Genomic DNA, 24,149 nt, shown 5'->3' with positions numbered 1-24,149 from the left:
TGGCACTGAAAATGAGAGCGGGGGGGCCTCTGGCATTTGGGCATTGGCAGTGGTGATACTGGGGCATTAGCAGTGGTTGGAAATGGACAAACTTGCAATACAATATTGGCACGGCGGGCGAAGGCGGCCCCTCGTGTAATATGACTGAGGCGCCAGTGTCATTGTGAGTGACCCAGGGTGCTGTCACGGCGGGTGGCTGGATGCAAGGGGAGCTCCAGGACTGATGATGACTGAGCACTGGGACAGAACGTATTAGCAATGATAGTGACCACAATCATTGTCAACGGTGCCACCGGTAGCGTGGGGCCAGCACTGACCGCGAATGATGGCACTAGCAGTGATGATGGCCGGGGTCCTGGCAGTATAACATCTGCACTGTTGATGAATGATTTCACTAGCTGTGAGAGCGACTGTGCCACTGGCAGTGTGAAATCAGCACCGATCACGAAGGGTGGCAGTGGCAGCGGCTGGTGTACGGGCAGCGTAGAATCCGCAGTGATCGCAAACGATTGCACTAGCAGCGATGCGGCTGGAGCACTGGCAGTTTGGAAAAACACTGATCATGAGCGCTTGCTCTAGCAGTCGAGGTGGTTGGGTCACTGGGACTGCGTATCACGAACTAGCGTAATAGTAGTGACAGCAACTGGGTCATCAACAGTCTGGAATCAGCACTGATCACGAATGAGCCCCCCCTCAGCCACTGGCAGTGTGGAATCAGCACTGATCACGAATGAGCCCCCCCTCAGCCACTGGCAGTGTGGAATCAGCACTGATCACGAATGAGCCCCCCCCCCTCAGCCACTGGCAGTGTGGAATCAGCACTGATCACGAATGAGCCCCCCCCTCAGCCACTGGCAGTGTGGAATCAGCACTGATCACGAATGAGCCCCCCCCTCAGCCACTGGCAGTGTGGAATCAGCACTGATCATGCGTGATCGCTTTCGCAGCGGCAGTGGCTGTGCCTCTGACACTGTGGCGGCAGGGGTGCTTGCAGGAGCAGTGATAGCTGCGGGGGTCCCGGCAGTGAGAAATCAGCACAAATCACGAATGATTGCACGGGAGTGATAACGGCTGGGGCCAGAGGCGCAACTAGAGCCAAATTTCGGGGGGGGGGGGGCTGAACAAAAATTTCGGGGGGGGCTGAACTTTAAGCAATAGGCAGAGTGGAGCTGCAGGGGCTCTTAGAAGGGGGTGAAACACCAGCGAGGCCTCATTAACATGCAAATGGTCTTTTAAAGACCTGTGAAGTGCTCGGGTGCGGCTGCTTTTTTGCCCGGGAAGCTGTCTCATCCCGGGCTGCCACACGCGACGGGGGGGGGCTGAAGCCCTTTGAGTCCAATGGGTGTTGCGCGCCTGGCTGGGGCATTGCCACTGGCATCAGCACTGTGAATGATGGCACCAGCAGTGATAGTGGCTGGGGCAATGTCATTGGAAGCATCACGGATCATGAATGATTGCCCTAACCAGAGCCCCCAGTACCAGTGCTTGCCTCGCTAGTACTGTCAGTGGCAGTGTCTCGCCAGTACCCTCAGTACCCGTGTCGGCCCTTCTGGTAACCCAGTGGCAGTCTGTCCCGCCAGTACTCACAGTCATCACCTTACCAGCATCTACCATCCCAGTACCCCAATACCAGAGTCTGCTCCACCAGTACCCTCAGTACCAGGATCTGCCCAGCCAGTACCCTCAGTGGCGGTGCCTGTCCCGCCAGTACTCGCAGTCACTACCGTACCGCCAGCTTCCATCCCGGTACCCCAATACCAGAGTCTGCCCCGCCAGTACCCTCGGTACCAGTGCCTGCCTCGCCAGTAACCTCAGTAGCAGCATCTGTTTCGCCCTTACCCTCAGTGTCTGCCTCGCCAGTACCACCAGTGCTCGTGTCTGACCCGCCAGTGCCCTCAGCAACAGTATCTACCCTGTCAGTACACTTTTAGTACTTTTAAAAACGAAAAAACAACGCCAAAGTCGCACGGCCGCTGGTCCAGGCACATTCTCGAAACCCTCTGAGCTGCAGTGAGTTGTGCTGATGTCGCTTCCCAACGAATCTTCTCTGTTTTTGGCGTTTTCTCCGGAATTCCCTCCGCGGCTCGACGCAGAAGGGACGGGTGCGCGAGCTCGAATGCCGCCTGTGGCAGTGCCGGGAGGGGCGTGGGGTGATACGATGTATTTTACAATCAGGCAGTTATCTGGCGAGGTCCGGGGCACCGCATCTTTACGGAGGAGTGGATGTACCCCTTAGGAGGGAAGGCTTTCCTGCGCGCCGGGAGCTTGTTTAATGGTGTGTGCTCGGCGGGGGCTTCTCCCTAATAGATAGTTCGCCGGTGCATTCCCACTTGCACGTGATTGGCTCTTCTCAACCTGCGCTTCTCAGCTCTGCCATTTCAGTGTGGGATGCGTGTGCTCAGCCCTACAGATCTGTTGGAAGGAAGGCGAGGATCCGCGGAGTGCTGTCTGCGGAGAGCTCCGAAGGACCTAGTGACCCAGGGGGCAGGGGCATGCGAGCCCCGAGGGAGATCAGCCGGGCCAGTGCAGTGCGCACCAGAGGACTGTGAACTGAGGCATTTCTGGCATCTGTGCCAGGACCACGGAGGTACGCGAGTGCCTGGAGCCTCGGGAAGCCGTGGGTGGTCCCGAGAGAGTGGGGTGTTAGAGCCTTAGGAAGAGCTGTGTCTGTGTTGGGGTCATTGGAGAGCTGTAGGTACAGGCGCTTCAGAGAGTTGATGATGTCAGGGTGCTAGGAAGAGCTCCAAGGTCCTATCAGATAACTGTGGGTGCCAGGGTCATCGGAGAAATGTGAGTGTCAGATTTCTAGAGCAGAGTGGTGGTTGCCAGGGCGCTTGGAAACTGCGAGCGACAGGGGCCTCAGAAAATTGTGAGTGCCAGGGCCCCAAGAGAGCTGTGAGTGCCTGGGCCCTCAGAGAACTCTGAATATCACGATCCTCAGGGAACAGAGAGTGTCAGGACCCTCAGAGAGCTGTGCGTGCCAGGACCACAAGAGAGCTGTGAGTGCCAGGACCACAAGAGAGCTGTGAGTGCCAGGGCCCCGAGAGAACTGTGAGTACCGGGACCACAAGAGAGAGGTGATTGCCAGGACCCCAAGGGAGCTGGGAGTACCAGGGCCACAAGAGAGCTGTGAGTGCCAGGGCCCCAAGAGAACTGTGAGTGCCGGGACCACAAGAGAGCTGTGATTGCCAGGACCCCGAGGGAGCTGTGAGTACAAGGGCCACAAGAAAGCTGTGAGTGCCTGGGCCCTCAGAGAACTCTGAATATCACGATCCTCAGAGAACAGCGAGTGTCAGGGCCCTCAGAGAGCTGTGAGTGCCGGGACCACAAGAGAGCTGTGAGTGCCAGGGCCCCAAGAGAACTGTGAGTGCCGGGACCACAAGAGAGCTGTGATTTCCAGGACCCCAAGGGAGCTGTGAGAACCAGGGCCACAAGAGAGCTGTGAGTGTCAGGGCCCCAAGAGAACAGTGAGTGCCAAGGCCCTCAGAGAGCGCTTCGAGGGCAGGATCATCAGAGAGCAGTGACTGCAAGATTGTTGGCGAGGTGAAGGTTCCACGATCTGTGGAAAGTCGAGGATGTCGGGGCCATCGGAAGGGGCATAATTCCAGGCTCATTAGCCAGCTGTAAGTGTGGGGGATGACAGATCCGGGTGCATGGTTTCTTGATGACTGCAGAGGTCAGGCTCAGGCACGGCTCTGAAGGCAAAGCCCTCAGCCTGTTGTTGGTGCCAAGGATCCTCTGGCAATAGCAAGTGCCAGGGTCTTCGTACAGCTGTATGCGCCAGGATTGGAAGAGAGCAGTGGGTGCCAGACTCCTACCCCCCAGAGAGACCTAGGGTGTCACGATACTTAAAGAGCTGAGGGTGCTGGGTTGTTAAAGAGTTGTGGGTGCCAGCGGTCCTCGGGTAGTGGTGGGTGCCAAGAACCCGGGTATTTGAAGGCCTGATGTTGATAGGGTCTTCAGAGAGACAGATGAGGTGGAATTAATAGGCCCGCAGGTGCTAGAGTTGCCTAAAAGACGTGGGTGCCAAAGGATTTCAGACAGCTGTGAGTGCCCTGGCCTTTGTAGAGTTGTGGGCGCCAAGAGGCCCCAGACAGTTGTAAGTGTCCGCTCTTTAGGAGAGTCCTGGCTTCCATGATCATGGTTGAGCTGTAGGCCCCAGGGTCTTCTCTGAGCATGGGTAATCGGGGTCATCAACGTTTGACAGCCCAGCTGTCTCCAGAGCCAAGAGTGGCAGCAGGCAATGCATAGTCCGGTGATTTTTAGGACATTAATTAATGTGGGTGTGTGGTGCCACCAGGGGTTGGAGTTTTCAGATCTTTAAAGACATGGAGTGTTGCATTTTTGCAAAGGCCTTGAGTTGGACATTTTTCTGAAACGTTGCGTCTAGGTCTTCAGAGGTGTGGAGTTTGAGGTTGCTTTAGAGACCGAAAGTTCAAGGGTCTTCAAAAACCTGATGTTTGAGGTTATTGAGGGACCTGGAATTTGAGCATTTTCAGTGACCTGATGTCTGATATTCTGCACAGATTTGAAGTGAAATCTGTAATTTTAAGTTCTGAGGACACCTTGAACCTGAGTCTCTGCCAAGGTCTTTGCCCGATAGTTTACAGAACCCTGGAGTTTCACAGGCTTCACATGTGCCATCTGCCAGTGTCTTCTTAACGGCGGCATGCCATGATCTTCAGAGACCTGGGGGTAAGGGCATGTTCTGTCGCACAAGGCTCGTTAGAGAACAGGAGGTGGCATAATTGTCAATGATGTGTTGCTTTATTATGTTGCAAGATCTCAGAGTGGACTGTTCATAGAAAGGGGGGGGGGCAGGATTGTCTGGCGGCATCGAGTGCCAAGTACTTAAATATTATAAAGGTGAAGAGACATTTGCGGTAGATCTATAGTGAACTTTTTAACACCAATGGCCTGGGAGTATCACTGGACAGTTGCTTTGTTCTGATTTCTAACGAGAGATATTAGTAGCATCGTCGGAGTAGGGATGTTGGGTTCCTGCTAGTACTCTGACTTAAATTTGTCAGAGAGGTGGTATAGGGATCTACAGAGAGTCATCAGTGGGGTTCTGCACAGTACATCAACCGTAGGTTCATAAGAGAGGTGGTATTGGGATCTGCAGAGAGTGGCATGATGGGTTCTTCATGGAATTGAGAGCTTAGGTTCATCAGAGATGTGCTGTTGGGAGCTTCAGAGAGCTGCGATATTGGGGTCTTCGATCATCAATAATGTCATTCGGGATCTTCAGAGAGTTGTAATGTTGGGTATTTCATAGAAATGTGAAATTGGGTTCGTCAAAGATAGAGAGTTGGGATCTTCAGAAATTTGGGATTTCAGGTTCTTCATAGCACTCCGAGTGTAGCTCCGTCAGAGATGTGGTGTTGGGACCTTCAGAGAGTTGGGATGTCAGGTTCTTCATAGCACTCCGAGTGTAGCTCCGTCTGAGATGTGGTGTTGGGACCTTCAGAGAGTTGGGATGTCAGGTTCTTCATAGCACTCCGAGTGTAGCTCCGTCAGAGATGTGGTGTTGGGACCTTCAGAGAGTTGGGATGTCAGGTTCCTTATAGTACTGCAAGTTTTGGTGATCCAAGACGAGGTCTTCAAAGTTTGGTCACTTGGATCTTCTGGGAATTGCAGTGTCCTGATCTTCTTTGAGTTGGGATTTAGGGCTCTGTCGACACCTGGAATGTTGGAGTCTATTGAAAGGTGCCCAGTGGGTAAGAGACACAGTCATTTGGGGAGCTGGTGCGGACTGTGACGAGGGTTCCTCTGGCCCACAAGATCTACATGCGACGTGGAATTTCTGCTCCATCTGACAGCGAAGGTGGACCCCGCAAGACCGCATCTACCTGACACTTGGAATTTACTATCTGGGAGTTATGGAGCAATGTGTTACATGACATTTGTGGACGACTGGTACCCGTGGCTGACATGAGAGGTTGACACATGGGACTGGCAAAATTCTGCCGGCTGAGGTTCAGATGATATCTAACCCCTGGGAGAGAGATGGACATGTGAGAGCCAGGAGAGGGAGCGAAATCAAACACTTGGGACAGAAGAGGAGATCTGGCTCCTGGGACACAGATGGAAAGTTAACTGTTGAGATAAAGACGGATGTTTAACACTTGGGACGGCAAGTGCCATTTGATCAATGGGTCGGAGATGAAAGTCCAGCACTTGGAACCGCCACGGACTTTTAATCCGCAAGGGAGTGGGACACTGAACACTTGGGACAGAGATGACAGGCTGACACCTGGGACAGCGATGTCAATGTGATGCCAAGGACAGAGATGGGCCTCCCCTCCTGGATCTTCCTCTGCCTCATCTTCCTCTTCCTCATCCAGCTCAGTTGCACCAGGTAAGATCAGCTCGGCAGCTACGATTTTAGAATCTGCCAGCTCTTGCGCCCAATATTAACATTGCAATAATATACTTTCTATACTCAATACCATAGCACTTGCACACGTATCTCACACAACATTCCATATCTTGTTGGGGGGGGAGGGGGTGAATTGCACCAGCAATATGCGTAATCATTGTTTGCCTCGAGGCAAAATTGTATTTGTTGTGCAGTAATCAGATTAACAGATTTCTTTACACGTATTTGCATGAGCGTCCTTGGAAAGTGTTTTAAAGTGTCAAAGCGCACAGATTGTTTGTCCTGCTCGCTTTTTAAGGTCGGTGAAATATTCATGGCTTAAACGTGCAGGAATCGAACTCATAAGCATCAACCAAAACAACTGATTGTTGCCTGTCGAAACGGGAGACCAGGGTCAGCCAAACTGTGTGATCCTGGGCAGATCTCTTTATATTCCCAGGCCTCTTTTCCCTTATCTGCCAGAAACGCGGCAGCGCCCAGAAGCAGGCATGCCGGCAGAATTTAGCGCGGTATAAGACGGACATTTACTACTGTAGGCATAGTGTACTGATGACGTGAAAACTGTTGAACTGCGAGTCACAGAAAATAAGGACGAAGGCACTGATGCGATCACAGTAGAATATACGTGAAATAGCAATGTAAAATTAAAAACCTATAAAACATGAAATTGAATCGATGACGACAAATATCACGCACATCAGGTATGGGGTGGGTGGCGAAAGGTGGGCTGGGGGCTGTGCAGCACGGGCTCTGCCAATGCACCGATTCATTGTCTCTTCTGTGCCAGGCTTTCACAGCCCGGATGGTTTCCTGCTCCAGAAAGTGTCTCCCCCCGGTATGTAAGGAGTTTGCCGGCAGCCAGGCGTGGGCTGGTAACTAGGAGCCAAGTTATATATAGACTCGGTGTGTGGCTCGAGATGTTTTGTGTGTGTGTGTCGTGGGGATAAAGTTTATTTGAATTAGGGAAAGGGGTCGGGGTGTTTGCGGTCGATCTAAGGGGGCGGGGCACGGGGGGCCCACTTGGTCTATGCCGCAGGGTGCTGGTCTGCTGAGGGTGAGCCGGGCAGGGCGGAATGGGCTGCCCGCCACACTTTTCTTATGATGTGTGTGTGTCACAGTTCTGGAGTGAGGAGAGAGGAGAGAGGTGGCAGGGAACACCATGGGGGTGGAGGGAAGAAGCGGGGGAGGGAAGGGGGTGGAGGGGTAGAATGGTCAAGTCGTACCGCGCGGGATGAGAGGGTGGGGGTGGGGCAGTGAAAATAAATAGATCTGAGGGGAGGCGGGGGGGGGGGCAGAGAGGGTGCAAGGTAAAGCGGGGGAGGAACATAGGAGGGTGAGAGCGGAGAGCACAGAGGATGAGCGTTGGTGGGAAGTGAGGGATGGTATGGTGGAAGGGAGAGAGGTAGGCAGGGAGAAGTTGAGAATTTATGGGGCCAAGCAGAAGATAGTGAAGGAAAGGGAAGATTAAAGGAGAGAGGAGATGTTGGGGATGGGAGAGAGAGAAGGGTCAAGGTGGAACGATGGGTCACAGAGGGAAAGTAGAGGGGCGAGTGTTATATTCGGAAACCAGAAGAGAGTAAAGAGAGGGGAGAAGGGGGAAACAGCAGCAACCGGGGGGGGGGGGGGGGTTAATAAAAGGAGGAGGGGAGGTGGAAGAACTGAAGAGGGAGAAAGAAAGATTGACCGGCAGGAGGAGCTGCGCGCTGTGGGGTGAAGTGGGTAGAGAAGTGGTTTCAAGACGGAGGGGCGGAGGCGGCCGTGAGGACTGAAGGGAGAGACACAAAACAGAGAGAGAGGAGAACACAGTAGGAATTTAGAACAAGAGGTGTGTGTGTGGGGAGGTAATTGGGGAAGGTGTGAGAGTGGATACACTATAGGACGGGGGTGCATTCTTACTGCACAAGCTAATGTAATGTATGAGCAAACCATCTTCAACCTGATGAGGTGGAGGCCACCAGGCGCATTGCTCTACAAGCGCCCCCGCCCCCCGTGCAGTTGGGCACGTTCTTTTAATTAGAATAGTTAAATGTGTGTTGCTTGCGTCAGGTAGTTTATAGTGAGCTTAATAAACAAAATGGCGTTTGTGTGCCAATAAATCATAACAACTGAACACTCTTTTGAACAGCAAAAAACGATGCCAGTTACTCTTTACTATAATAAATTATTAATTTGAATCTATTATATACCATGCCAGTAACTTCTTAGGGAAAACTTTCACATTATATTTTACGTAGAATTATTGTGTTTACAAAAGATAAATCATATTTCAGAACGCTGATCTGAAAAAGACATTACACATTTAAGATATCGCAATAATGCCCCGATGTACATAGCAACACACAAATGCGTGTGGCACAGAAGTAACTTGTAGAAGCAAAAACCTTTCAAAGCCATCACCACAGACTACAGCCAACGTGTGTTTTGTATGACACACGCCTCTTTTTCAAGGCTTTCACTGATGATACAATTGTTCATCAGATATAAAAAAAATTGAAAGTTTCGGCAATAATGAGTTACCAATAAGATGCAGTCGTGTCAGTCATCAGCATCACCGTGCTTGTGTGCCATGGCCTTGAACATCCAGATCAAACCGGAAATGACCTGATTCACCATTCACTCTCTGCCATTATTTCCAAGACTTTTTGTTCAGTGTTTGTTGATGAAAAACAGCCATGCGATAGATACTTTAGTTCTTCAAATTGAGGTGGATTCTATTATTGCGTGAAAGGGACAACTTTGTTGGACCATATCATGGCTATCTTGGTATGAAAGGATTGGTTGTTGAATGGATAGTTGCCAATGTATCCCTTGGATCATTTCATTCATCCACCTCTATTTAAAGGATGGAGGTACCGCAGCCAGTGGCGGCTGCCACATATAAAAAGTGGTGAGGTGGGTCGATGGGGGGCACAAGGGAGGGAGAGCGCGGGAGGAGTTTAATAACAATTATAAACAAAAAACTTACCTGAAACTGCCGGCTGCCTCCTGCATCTCGCCTCAGTCTTCTTCCTTGGCACTGGGGCAGCATCACAGACTCCCTGTGCGATCCCTGCGCTGCTCTCATGCTATAAGAGCAGTGCGGGGATTGGCCTGGGCGGGCTCGTTTGACGTCAGACAGGGAGTCTGTGCTAGTTCTCCAACCCGGCTGTAAAACAGAGCCAGGTTGGAGAAACCCAAGTGCGCATGTGTGTTTGGCCGGCCTGAGAAAGTCGGCCAAACACACATGCGCACTTAGAAGTGCATAACCAGTCCTCCTCCCCCCCATGGCATGGCCCCACCCCTCCCTACACACGCTGGCTGAACCAGCTGCTTAAAATAAAACAATGCTAAAATATTGTTTTATTTTTCAGCTGCTAGCTCTGAGTCGGTGAGCCGACGCCTTTCTGCTACTGCGGAGTAGTCACCACTGAGTCTGCAGCACACTGCATGCTTCGTTATTGGTATTGGAGCAGCGTATAGTCTTCCCTTTGTGTGGCCTCGTAGGGCTTTTGGGGTTTCCATTTCAGACCAGAGTCTGGTTTTGTTTGCGATGTTGTGTTTTGGTTACTGCTTTGATTACTTACTCGTAATTATCTTTACTCTGATTCCTATGAGTTCCTCGGCACAGTCCTTACGTCATGCGGGTTGACTCTTCAGGATTTATCTATCCTACAGAAAAAAAACATTCAAATTGAATCTTGAGGAAGATCCCTTTTCTAGGCTTTATCCCTTCTAATGAGCCATGAAGATGGTCCAGCCCAGCATCCATCCCGTCTAGTGGTTGCCACACCCCACTCCAGGCAAGGAGAACGGAAAACTCGGAAAGCGACGAGGAAGACCAAGACTCGAAGTAATGATGTTACCAGTAAGTAATCAATACATCACCACCTAGTCTCGTCTTTCACACCTATCATGAGGACGTACCAAAGCAGAAGAACCAACCACTGGGAAGTAAAGACAATGAAAGAACGCACCGGTAAAATACTAAAGCACTATGGGGCATATTATCAACGGCCAGCGATAATTATCGCTGGCCGTGCTTAGCGATAACTTTTTTATCGCCGTCTATCTCTGGAATTTATCGCCCTGGTAGCGCGTTATTAACAACGCGTTTCTCCAGGGCGATAAAGATTCCAGAGATAGCGAGGTTATCGCTGTTTTGCAGGGAACATCGTTGGTTTTCCAGCGATGTACCCTGCAAAACGGCAATAACCTTGCTGATACGACCCACAGGGTCGTATCAGCATAATCCACCCCAATGTTAAGGATAGGTAAGTCAGCATTTTAGCAGACGTTAGTTTTTGGAGAAAACTGCGGTTTTCTCCAAAAGCTAACGTGTGCTAAAATGCTGGGGCAGCCTTGTAAATATCGCGATGTGAACATCAGCGATATTTAAAAGGTTGTCCTGCCCAGTGACGCCCACTTTGCATCTCATTAGAGATGCAAAGGGAGGCGTTGGGTAAAAGGGTGCTAACATGTGCTAATGCATGTTAGCACCCTCTTGTTAATAGGGCAATAGTTTTATCTCCGCTTTTTGGCTTTAAAAGCCAAAAAAGCAGAGATAAAGCCCTTGTAAATATGCCCCTATAGTACTTTCATCAACAAAGCAAACCGGTATACAGGTGGTATCCAGAACCCAATCACCAGAATCAGCTAAAAAACTACCACCCTAGTGAACTGTCTAGTAAGGCACAAAACTGTGGGTGGGACATTCAAAGGGCACATTTACCACACACCCTTCAGGGAAGCCCCCTTGAAAGCTGTCCGAGAAATGAAGCCACCCCTGATGGCTGGTCCTTGGAGTTAACCTGCAGGAGTTACTCCCTAAGCAAGGCAAGCTAAAGAGGTGGACGGCAGACTCAGTGACTTAAAGTTACTGTGATCGGGTGTCATACCTTGACTTAAAAAAATATTGTCAACCAGGCAGAAGGAAGCTTTTCTAGACAGATACATAGAAAGGGTCCTGTTAACATCTAAAGAAAGAAACCCACGCACTCATAACCAGAAGACTGGACTATGGTAACACCCTCTATGCCGGAATCAACAAAACCCTGCTACACAAGCTCCAAACCATCCAGAACACCGCAGCCAGACTCATCCACGGAACCCCACGACATGAGCACATGACCCAGCACCTACGAGACCTCCACTGGCTCCCCATCGAGAACAGAGTAACCTTCAAGCTACTCACCCACACCTACAAATCCCTCCACAACATCACACCCAAATACCTCAACGAAAGAGTCTCCTTCCACGTATCCAAAAGGAACCTCCGCTGACCTCGCCCTGGCAGAGACCCCACGCATCTGCAGAACCAGAGTAGGTGGAAGAGCATTCTCCCACGTCGCAGCAAAAACCTGGAACGAGCTCCCAGTCAACATCAGATGTTCCCCTACTCTGCACACCTTCAGGAAGAGCCTCAAGACCTGGCTCTTCGCCTGATCCGCAGCTGCACCCCCCCCCGCCCAGTGCCTTGAGACCGTCACGGGTGAGTAGCACGCTCTAAAAACCCCTGATTGATTGATTGTTTGATTGAAAACACATCTCTTCAAAGGTAAGGAAGGGATGGAACAGAGGCAGAGTCTAGTCCTGGGAACTGGAAAAGGAGAAGGAACCTTGGGAGGGAGCACTTAGTCAAGATGCAACACTGCCTTGTCCAAGAGGAATTACAGAACGTTTCAGAACAAGGCTCCAGTCTCCTCTAGACACCGGCCAGGTGATAGGGCCACCAATAAAAATACAGCGCCAAATAAACTTGTTGTCTTTTCTAGTACAGGCACTAGATATCACTTTCTGCATCTCCTGTTGCCTGGGAAACAGGCTAACACAGCCTCACCTAATCCTGCAAGACTGCCGCCATCATGGAATCAGGCAAAGCAGCAGTCCATGGGACAGGCAGGCCATCCTGAGCATGAACTGCAGTGCAAAGCCCCATTGCCCCAACAGCCAAACAGGAGACAAGACTGAATAACCCATGAACTGTGCTCTAATGAGGTACACTGAACCCCTGCAGCCAGGCCCACCTGTTGCATCTGTGACATCCAGAAAGGAGAAAATGTACTTATAAAAAACTCCACCCAAATCCACAGGTACAGTGAGGGAGGGGACAAAGCAGAGGCAGGAGCCCAAGGCATGGGTACGGCAAGGGACAACTGGAGCAGTCTTCTTGCTTCTAACAGTAGCGCCACTCTAGATCCAAGCGCTGGCTGGAGCACAGTCACAAGGTAAGGCAGAAAGCTAAAGTACACAACAACATGATCATGGAAAACAATAATACCTTATTTTAACATGTAAGACAGCCATTCCGTGTCGACCTTGTGAGACAGAACGAAATATGGTGCATGTCGGAGGCAGCCTCTATTTATGGCACACAGGAAAGGGCGGGGAATAGTTATAAAACAGTTTCAATGTGTTGATTTGGGATATGTAAATCCTGTACACAGGATGAGATAAACCTTGTGACGTAAGAACTGGGACGATGAAGATGGACGAGGGGGGAGCGATTTCTGCTGGTGTTCTCAATTCGGGGGTTATGTCCTACACATCCAGCTGCATGTGTCTGCTTTGGTGTTTGAGGAATTGAGACAGAAGGAATTCCCATCTGCGAAGATGGTGGACATCACCATTGCCTTATGGATAGAAATAGTCTGAGCTTGTTGGCAGCCCCTTTTGTTTCTTGCCTTGATATATATAGCGCTTTAAATCCATGGTGCAGCGTCCAAGCGCTTGAAGCAGGGCCAAAGCATGAATGCCTCTTCCTGCTCCCAGCTATCTTCAGCGCCGAACAGATATGATACTCTGTTAGTGGCCTTTTTATCGGCAACATTTTGCCCTTGGTATGACCTTGTGGCGTCATCAGCAGTCCCCCGTGTCTTTCTAATAGATATTGTGGTTTCCTTTCCCTTACAGAAATTCCATGGTCTGAATAGGTTCTTGAAGTGTGCTTGACTTTCGTCTGTTTTGTGACTGTGTCTTATTTATTGAACGAGGGCTAGAATATTTCATTTATTTGTTTGGGATCTGGAATGGAATGGAGGGGCATCAGCTTGAGAGAGGGTGTGAGGCTAAATCTCTTTATCTGGGAGAGATTTTGGAGGGGAGTTTAAAATCTGAATGCCGGTCCATGCCTGCCACCCGGCCAGTTCGTAGTGGGAAGCTGACCGCTATAATTTGGTACCAGTACCAGAATATGTGGTCCTAATATAGTGCAGATAAGGAAAATGGACCCCTTGCTGATGCCAGCTCGATGTCAAAAACAGACATAGATGATGGACAGCGGGCCCCTCACACCTAGACCGAGTGTGTACTAGTCATAGCTGTGTCCCTGCTTACGGATCTCCAAGATCTTGATTTTACCCATCTTTTCCTCTCTCCTGCCTATCTTTATACTTCCACCCTCTCAGCTTTTTCCTCCTTTTCACTCTCTCCATGCTATCCTCCTTTTCTATCTCTCAGTTCCCTCCTCCCCTCTCTTACTAGTTATTCATCAATCTCCGTTCTCCATGACATCCTTATTTCTGGACCTTTTCTCTTCTTCGTTCCGTGCCCCTCTTCCTCGTCCTTATCTTATTTCTCTTTCCCTCCCATCATTTTCCACCTTCCCCATTCTATCACTCATTCCACTCCTCTCGTTTCTACTTTTTTTACCCCCTCATTTTCCTGTCTTTTTTCTCGTCTCTACTTTTCCCTTTCCCCCTGGTTCCGTTTCCCCTGTAGATGAAGGGGCAGATTTACAAGCCACTTGCGCCACTTTTGCGTCACTTTCCGATTTTAAAAGTGAGGCAAAAGTGGCGCAAGGGGCTTGTAAATCTGCCCCGAAATGTGCAAATACGGAACTAGGACACGGTCGCGCTGCGTTAAAAAACAGAAATCTGAGCGGGCGGCCTAACAGAACTTCAGCCGGTGCAGGGCAGGATGGGCACATCCACCTCTATGCCCCGGTGCCTCTGCGACGGCCGCACCACAGATATCTAGGTCTCTGATTCTTTCAGGAAAAGAAAGGGAATATTTCGTTTTTGAGGAACTTATCCATCATTTTCGAAGGCTAAATGAAAATGTGATGGACTCTTGCTATTTTTGTTGTTTTTTTGTTACAATCTCGCCAATGATGGGTTTGGCTCCACAATTTCCATTGAGAATCATTCATTGCCCCAAAGCTCACTGAAATGTAAGGGGAAGCCACGAATTCATCCTCAACGGATGGAGTTATGAGAAAGGAATGCTTCGCTGTCTTTGTAAATGGTGGAAATGTGTCGCTGGCCTTTCTGTGTCGTGACTCCAGGGTGAAGCGAACGTGTACCGCCGGGGCCTCCGCCTGCTCGATCGCTTAGGCGCGACCCGGAAGAAGACGCACTCGTCGTAAGATACTTAATTGCATTGCATACACCTAAGAGAAATATCACTCGACAGAAAGCTGGAGTTGAGAGTTACTGATTTTTGCATAGGCCTAAGAGTGGTAATATCTTAGTGTTCATTTTATCATTTTCATGGGGAAGAGTGTAACAGCAGTAATATGGGATTGACTGCAGGAAAGTGAGCATACAACAGGTGTGTAACGCCCAGTGGTCTCAAAGGGCTTCAGCCCCCCGTCGTGTGTGGCAGCCCGGGCTGTGACAGCTTCGCCTGCACACCCACATCCACACCGGAGTCCTTCACAGGTCTTTAACCCCTTCGCCGCTAGGCCTTTCTCCCCCCTGCGCTAAGCTTTTTTTTGGCTATTTGGGGTAGTTCGCGCTTAGGCCCCTGTAACTTTTTGACCACATAAGGTATCCACGCCAAATTTGCGTCCTTTTTTCACAACATCAAGGGGATTCGAAAAGGTACACAGGGTTTGTGGATTCCCCTGGAGGGGAGCCAGAAATTAGCCACAATACAGGATTTTTTTTTTTTTAATGGGAAAAAGTGTTCCAGATGAAAGCGCCTTTTTTTCCCTGCAAATGGTATCAAAAAAGGGGCTGTGGTGCTGAAATCACCATCTTCCCAGGTTTCAGGGACAAGCAGACTTTTGTCAGAAAACCAACATTTTTTACACAGTTTTGGTATTTTTCTGGGACATAGCCTATTTTTGATATTTTTTGTGCTTTCAACCTCCTTCCAGTTAATGGTAGAAGTGGGTATGAAAGCAATAATGGATCCTGGAAAGCTATACATATTAGAAAAGTAGCCAAAATTCTGAATTCAGCAAGGGGGCATTTGTGTAGATTCTTCAAGGTTTCTTCATAGAAACTAACAGTTAAATATAGGACAAAATTGAAAATTAGTTGAAAAAACAGCCATTTGTATAACTTCTTCTAATTATGACAGCTGTTTGAAAGCTATATACCGTTAGATTTGCTGGACCTTTCTGGTTGTGGGGATATATAGGACTTGTAGAACCCGACGAACCCAGAGCCAATAACTGAGCAGGGTCTTGCAATGGTTTTTTACTATGTACCGGGCGTATAGCAATTATTTTGGAAAAATGTATACATGCAAAAATGGGTATGAAAGAAACCTATGTATTTCTGAAATGGGAACAAAATATAGAGTTTAGAACCAGTAGATATTTGCACATTTCCGAAATTGAGAGTACCCATACTAGCATGAGAATTATAGGTTATTTTTCAAAATGACTTCTTTTTTACACATTGTCTTTCATTTGGGAGGCAGAAATGCATCGAAAGTCAATAGGTAATAACAGTTGCTCTGCAATTCTGTCTTACCCTAAGTCTTCCTATAAAAATAGCTCCTCACTGGTGTGGGTAGGCCTTGTGCACACGACAGGAAACGGCTCAAAACGCAACGTGGACACACCACATGTTCACAATGAAAAATGACCCTTTTCTTGCAAAGTGCTTAGCTGTAGTTTGTGAACTCTAGCTCTGCCTGCACCTAGGGAAACCTAGCAAACCTATACATTTTTGAAAACTAGACACCCAAGGGAATCCAGGATGGGGTGACTTGACTGGCTCTACCTAGGTTCTGTTACCCAGAATCCCTTACAAACCTAAAAAATTGTCAAAAAAAAACACATTTTCCTCACATTTCTGTGGTGGAAAGTTCTGGAATCTACAAGGATCCACAAAATTCCACCCACCCCGCATACCCCAAAGTCTTCTGAGAAAAATGACACCTCACTTGTGTGGGTAGGTCTAGTGCCCGCAACAGGAAACAGCCCAAAACGCAACGTGGACACACCACATTTTCACAGTAAAAATTGACCCTTTTTTTTGCAAAGTGCCTAGCTGTCGTTTTTTAACACTAGCTCTGCCGGCAGCTAGGGAAACCTAGCAAACCTATACATTTTTGAAAACTAGACACCCAGGGGAATCCAGGATGGGGTATCTTGACTGGCTCTCACCAGGTTCTGTTACCCAGAATCCCTTGCAAACCTAAAAATGTCTCCAAAAAACACATTTTCCTCACATTTCTGTGGTGGAATGTTTTGGAATCTGTGCGGATCCACAAAATTCCACCCACCCCGCGTTCCCCAAAGTCTTCTGCGAAAAATGGTACCTCTCTTGTGTGGGTAGGCCTAGTGCCGCGACAGGAAACAGCCCAAAACGCAAGGTGGACACACCACATTTTCACAGTGAAAGATTAACCTTTTTGTGCAAAGTGCCTAGCTGTAGTTTTTGAACCCTAGCTCTGCCGGCACCTAGGGAAACCTAGCAAACCTATACATTTTTGAAAACTAGACACCCGGGGGATGCCAGGGAGTTATGGCTTGCGTGGATCCCCTAACGTTTTCTTACCCAGAATCCTCTGCAAACCTCAAATTTAGCAGAAAAAATCATTTTCTCAAGCTATACCTCTCTGGAATCCCCCTGGTGTCTAGTTTTCAGAAATGTGTGGGTTTGGTAGGTTTCCTTGGGTGCTAGCTGCGCTAGGACCCAAAATCCAGAAGTAGGCACATTCCGCAAAAAAGTCTGTGCCTAGTGGGCTTTCTGCCACCCTGGGGAGGGGGGAAATCGGGGGCTATTGCCCTGATATGCCCCCAAGAGGGGTAGAAAGACTGGCTATTTTGTTTGGTTGGGTTGGGACATTGGGATGCCGATTCTGGGCAGCTCCCACCCCTACATTAAAAAAAGCCAGCATAATTTCTGCTGCCTCGTGGGCTCTCTGTCCCCCCCGGGGGGGGGGGCAGATCAGAGGCTACTGCCCCTATCTGCCTCCTGAGGGGGGGCAGAAAGACTGTGGCATTTTTATGGGGGTCGGGGCATTGACATGACCATTCTGGGCAGCCCCGAACTTTGAAAAATAAAAATCCCTGGTGCCTAGTGGGCTTTCTGTCCCCCGGGGGGGCAGAGAAGGGGCTATTGCCCCACCTGCCTTCCAGGAGGGGCAGAAAGGCTGTAGTATTTTTTCTTTTGGGTGGGGGTATTTGAATGCCCATTCTGGGCGGCCCTCACCCCTACGTATATATATAAAAAAAAATCCCTGGGGCCTAGTGGGCTTTCTGCCCCCCCCCGGTGGGAAGATATGGGGCTATTGCCCCCATCTACCTCCTGGGGGGGCAGAAAGTCCCATTCTTACTTGGGGGGGGGTAGGGAGGGGGCTTTGGCATGCCCATTCTGGGCAGACCCCCGGCGCATAAAAAAATCCCTGGCGTCTAGGGTGCTTTCTGCCCCCCCGGGGGGGACAGATTGGGGGCTACTGTCCCCATCTGCCCCCAAGGTGGGGGGCAGAGAGGCTGTAGATTTTTTTTTATTTTGGGTGGGGGTATTTGCATGCCCATTCTGGGCAGCCCCCACCCCTATGTATATATAAGAAAAAAAACCCTGGGGCCTAGTGGGCTTTCTGCCCCAGGTGCTACTGCCCCCATCTGCCTCCTGGGGGGGCAGATAGTCATACTATTACTTTGGGGGGGCCGGTAGGGGCTTTGGCATGCCCATTCTGGGCAGCCCCCACCCATGGCGCGTAAAAAAAATCCCTGGCGTCTTGGGTGCTTTCTGCCCCTTTGGGGGGGGCAGATTGGGGGCTACTTCCCCGATCTGCCCCCCGCGGGGGAGAAAGGCTGTCTGGGTAAATAAAATGGGGGGGGAGCAACAGCCCTTGCCCAAGGGGACGCTCCCGCTCCCTGGTGGCTAGTGTGTGGATCCCTGCTTGGGGATCGTCCTGTTGGGGTGATCCCCAAGCAGGGATCCACTAGTGAAGGGTACCATTGGAAAGGGGAGATCCTCCACTTTCCAACGATACCCCTCCCAAGTGCTTCGGTGCTCAGGGGGCTGAGATGGCCCCTAGCACTGAAACACTCAAACGGAAACTAAGTTTCAGTTTAGTTTTCAGTCTAATGACGACAGCGCGCCATAAGCGCGATCGTCATTAGACTGAAAACCTGTGAAGGGCCTCGGGAGGTTGGGGAATCTCTTCCCCACCTCCCAAAGCCCCCAAAAAATGGAAATCCCTCTGCTGTTTGTAGCAGAGGGATTTCGTGCCCCTGTCCTCATGACGGAATAGTTCCGGCATGAGCACAGGAGCACCGGTGCTCATGACGGAACCATTCCGTCATGAGCACCGAAGGGGTTAAAAGACCACTTGCTTGTTAATGAGGCTTTGTTGTTCTTTCACTCCTTCTTAGATCCCCTGCTTCTCCATTCTGCCTATTGCTGAAAGAATGAACCCCCCCCCCCCGAAATTGTTTCTTAGCCCCCCCTGTGGCTCTAGTTGCGCCTCTGGCATACAATAACCTCCTTGCCCCAAGAGTGAGTATGCTCATTCTTATACTACTCTAGGTACAGGGACAGTCCTTAGTTTCTAAAAGTGTGAATGTTAAGGCGCAATGTATTTCTTAGGGTGCAACTGCCACTTGCACCACCCACTGCCCCCTGTCAGTGCTGCAAAATGCTAGCACCAGTGGCCCGGATGTGCTGCTGCTATTATTATTTTTTTAGTACATTTTCAATTGCTAAACTGATGTGCTTTGCTGAAAATAGGCAGGCAGTGCCACCATTTGGTGGACTGTTATACAAACGAAGCATGTTTAAAAAATAAGTGTTGGTGCGAGCACCGGCACACATTATGTGCTGGGCACTACAGACCTGTCCTCAATTGTGGTTTGCAATAGGTCCCATGGCACTCACAGAGGATGTATGTTATGTTATGTTATGTTAGCCAAATTTATAGAGCGCACAGATGCCCCAGCAAAGGGGCGTCCCGGCGCTACAACAGACAAGATATCGAGGCCAAAACATAACCAGAAACAATAACAACACTAGGAATTCTGGGGAAAGAGGAAAGTTTTAACAGCTTTCCTAAAAACCAGGAGGTCGTCAATGGCGCGAATATAGACAGGGAGAGAGTTCCAGAGTCTAGCTGCTAGTACTCTGAAAGAGCGCCCCCCGGCCCGAGCCCGCTTGAAACGTGGGACTGTGACTAAATGAAGCCCAGAGGACCTTAAAGAGCGCGAAGGGACATAAGGCTGAATAAGATGCTCAAGGATCTGAGGAGAGGAGTATTTGAGGATTTTAAACAGTACACATAAAGACTTAAACTTAATCCTCTGTGCAACAGGGAGCCAATGAAGCTGACCGATGGTTTTTTTGGCCGAGCAGAATCTCGGTAGGCCAACCAGAGCTCTGGCGGCAGCGTTTTGAACGCGTTGGAGTCTAGAGAGTTCAGCTGAGTTGGCTCCTAGCAGAAGAGAACTTGCATAGAATCGTGGCTTGCACAATAAGCTGTCTGGTAGGGGCATCAAAAAATTTAAAAGTAGGTCTAAGCCTTCGAAGTATCCCGTAGCAGGTGGCGGCAGTTTTCTTTGTATGGGAAACAAAGCTAAGTTTAGAATCTAGCCAGATCCCAAGATTTTTTACCTCCGTGACAGGGAGGGGAGTAGGACCCAGCTCCGATGGCCACCAGTGATCGCTCCAAAGATGGCTCTGCTTGCCGACAATGAGCACCTCGGTTTTTTTAGCGTTCAATTGTAGGCAGTTCTCAGTCATCCAGCGCGCCACTGAGCAAATTCCCTGGCGGAACGTAGCGGTTTCAAGGTCAGAAGCCCCACTTAGTGCTACCGCCAGCTGTGTATCATCTGCGTAGGACACCATAGACAGGTTCCACCGTTTAACAACCGCAGCCAGCGGCTGTAAATAAAGATTGAAAAGTGTGGAGCTCAGAGCAGAACCCTGTGGAACACCCTGAGCAATGGAGTAAGGTTTAGATTGGAAAGAGGGTGTGACAACCCTGAACGTACGATCAGATAAAAATGATCGAAACCATTCCAGTGCCATGTTACCGACACCAGCCTCACCCAGCCGTTGAAGCAAGATAGTATGAGAGACGGTGTCAAACGCGGCACTGAGGTCGAGGAGCACCAGTGCCGCCGTTTGACCAGAGTCGGCCAAAGTTCGTAAATGGTCGACCATAAAAAGCAGAGCCGTCTCTGTGCTATGGCCGGGTCGAAAACCGTACTGGGTTGGATCCAAAATATTGGCGCGGGTGAGATGATCAGATAGAATGGCATTGACATGGGTCTCAGTCAATTTAGCAACCCACGGAAGGAGTGATATAGGGCGGTAGTTCTCCAATTTAGATGGATCCAAGGCTGTTTTTTTCAGAATGGGTATCACCTGGGCTTGTTTCCAGCTCACAGGAACAGAGCCAGAAGTTAGAGATAGGTTGACAAGGTCGCACAATGGGGAGAAACAAAGTGAGGCAGATTCACTAAACTGAGCAGGACGAAGAGGGTCCTTGGGTGAGCCTGATTTAACTTTCGTCGCTATTTTAGTAAATTGTTCCATTGAAAGCTCAGGGAGAGAACACAGGGACAGCGTTGTCCTTGAAGGGGACTCCACCTTATCCAAGGGAGCAGGTAGATCCGGAAAAGAACGATAAATAGCCGCCACCTTTTCCACAAAAAAGGCAGCCAAGTCCTCGCAGTGCGAAGCAGAGCAAATTTCATCAAGTGAGGCTCTGCTAGCAGAGAGGTCTTTAAGCACTTTAAAGATTAATTTGGTGAGATTGGTGCTAGAATTGAATTCGCGAGAGAAATACGCAGCCCGGGTTTTACAAACCGCTTTATGATAAAGCCTAGTCCTTACGCGATATTCCATTTTCCTGGCAGGTAAATATGACTTACGCCAGGCTCTTTCAGCTTGTTTGCAGGATTTCCTTAAAAGCCGAAGTGTGTCGTCATACCACGGACTGGGCTTACCACGACGGCGATTAATCTCAGTAGTAGGAATCAAGCAATCCAGCGCTCAAATCAGCCAGTTGCAGAAAAAGTCATAGCCCGACTCAACGTCGGAGAAAGGGCCTAACGCGTATTGACCAAGGAGTCGATGGAAATCAGCTAGTTTCAATTTGCTCCATGGACGTCTCAATGACAACGGTAATGTAGTAATATGGGGAGAGTCTTTAATAGTAAGGTTCAACTCTATCAGATGGTGATCGGTCCAAGCCATAGGTTTAGGGGGCAACACATTAACTGACGTTAAGTTGGTGAAAAAAGGATCCAGAATGTGGCCACCATCATGAGTGCAGTGTTCAACAAGCTGATGTAACTGGAGAGCTTCCAGATCTGCTAAAATACTACTGACGGCAGGGGAAAGGGGAGAATCAAAATGGAGATTTAAGTCTCCAATAATACTAAAATTAGCAGAACTTAAGGCCAGTGCCCCAACGGCCTCCGGAAGTGCTAACCTAAAGGCAGCATCAGGGCCCGGGGGGCGGTAAATGAGTAGCCCAGATAGAGTAAAATGATGACTGACCGAAATACAAAAATGGGCGCTTTCACAACCAACTATATCCAGAGGCTTCCAGACACATGGAAAGCAGGATTTGATGACGGCCGCAATACCACCTCCCCTCGAGTTACGATTATGAGAAAAAATCGCATATTCCGAGGGAAGAGCCAAGTTAACCGCCACCGCAGCATCCTCATGTAACCATGTCTCAGTCATGAACAAAATGTCAGGAGCAACATCCACAAGAAGATTATGCACATCCAAGTGGTGCCTGACCAGTGACCTCACATTGAGATGGCAGATCTTAAGGCTGCGAGGGGCCCGGAGTTTAGCCGAAGGTAATACTCTACAATCAAATCCACCCAAAAGGGGCTCGCTATTGGCAGCGGTGGAAGTAGGCGGCATGAGTTGAAACTTACAGTCAGAGCAATTAAAAGGGCCCGATAGAGGGTCTAATGAACAAGTGCTACATAGCGAATGAAACCGCAGGCTGAGCAGCGCAGTTCTAGAATAACTTACGCGAGAGGGTATCTGACACATCAGGAAGGTCGATAGGGGCTGCGGTATTCGGTCCAACCCGGTCTCGACGCGGACGAGCGCAGACGGGCAAGACTCTGGCACGACTCAGGCACAGAGGAAGGCGCCAACCACTGCGCGTAACCGCTGTGCGGTAAAGTGGCTGGCTTAAGTAGCCCGTCCGCGCAAGGCAGCACGCCTAGAACGCCAATATGGCGTCCAACGATGTCACCATCGAGATCCCAAACCAAGATGGCACCCAAAGTTCCCCCGACTTCCCAACCCGATAACAGGACCCGCTAAGAAGCGGTGAAGTAAAACAATTATCGTGCGAGTGAGAGGGCAGCACCACCAAGTAAAAACAGGGGTAAGAAAAGAACCAACATAGATATTAGAACGGGAGATTTTAAAAATAGCGCTCAAACCAAGCGCAGCCTCAAAGTAACGCTACGCTATGTACAGGGATCATATGGCAAGCAGTGACACTCAAGTGACTTGTCTGGCTGACCCGATGAACTGACCGCCTTAAGTAGCCCGTCCGCGCAAGGCAGCACGCCTAGAACGCCAATATGGCGTCCAACGATGTCACCATCGAGATCCCAAACCAAGATGGCACCCAAAGTTCCCCCGACTTCCCAACCCGATGACAGGACCCGCTAAGCAGCGGTGAAGTAAAACAATTATCGTGCGAGTGAGAGGGCTGCACCACCAAGTAAAAACAGGGGTAAGAAAAGAACCAACATAGATATTAGAACGGGAGATTTTTAAAATAGCGCTCAAACCAAGCGCAGCCTCAAAGTAACGCTACGCTATGTACAGGGATCATATGGCAAGCAGTGACACAAAAGTAACTTGTCACTGTACACAACAAATATCGGTTCGATGCCCCAAGTCTTATTCATTCCAGGGAATGAAAAGCAACAACCATTAACCCCTTAACTGCTGGGCCTTTCCCCCCCAGTGCTGAGCTCTTATTTGGCTATTTGGGTAGTTCGCGCTTAGGCCCCTGTAACTTTTTGTCCACATAAGATATCCACGTCAAATTTGCATCCTTTTCTTCCAACATCCTGAGGATTCTAAAGATACCCAGGGTTTGTGGATTCCCTGGAGGGGACCCAGAATTTAGCCAAAATACAGCTACATTTTGATTTTGATGGAAAAAGGGGAAAAAAGTGCTACAGATGAAAGCGTCTGTTTTTTTCTCTGCAAATGGTATCAACAAAAGATTTGTGGTGGTGAAATCACCACCTTCCCAGCTTTCAGGGACAGACAGACTTTTGTCAGAAAACCACATTTTTTTCACACAATTTTGGCATTTTACTGGGACATAGCCTATTTTTGCTATTTTTTGTGCTTTCAAACTTTGGGGAATGCAGGGTGGGTGGAATTTGTGGCTCCACGCAGATTCCAGAACTTTCCATCACAGAACTCTGAGGAAAATGTGTTTTTTTTACAACGTTTGAGGTTTGCAAGGGAGTCTGGGTAAGAGAACCTGGTGAAAGCCACACAAGTCACCCCATCCTTGATTCCCCTGGGTGTCTAGTTAAAAAAAAAAGATAGGTTTGCTAGGTTTCCTTAGGTGCCGGCAGAGCTAGGGTTCAAAATCCACA

At 49.5% G+C, this 24,149-nt stretch overlaps 1 protein-coding gene across 1 annotated transcript in view; it reads left to right on the top strand.

Annotated features, from left to right (window-relative positions):
- The first annotated feature begins 4,817 nt into the window (after positions 1–4,817).
- GABRD (gamma-aminobutyric acid type A receptor subunit delta) overlaps positions 4,818–24,149 on the top strand; it is a 228,984-nt gene continuing 209,652 nt past the window's right edge. Inside the window, exon 1 of the mRNA XM_085609342.1 lies at positions 4,818–6,361. Within this exon, the coding sequence (XP_085465468.1) occupies positions 6,279–6,361 (83 nt within the window). The 5' untranslated portion in view covers positions 4,818–6,278. The remainder of the gene's footprint in view (positions 6,362–24,149) is intronic.

The sequence above is a fragment of the Triturus cristatus genome, chromosome 1_2, assembly GCF_964204655.1.
Source record: "Triturus cristatus chromosome 1_2, aTriCri1.1, whole genome shotgun sequence".
Taxonomy (NCBI): Eukaryota; Metazoa; Chordata; class Amphibia; order Caudata; family Salamandridae; genus Triturus; species Triturus cristatus.
This window is presented reverse-complemented; position numbering and strand designations above follow the sequence as displayed.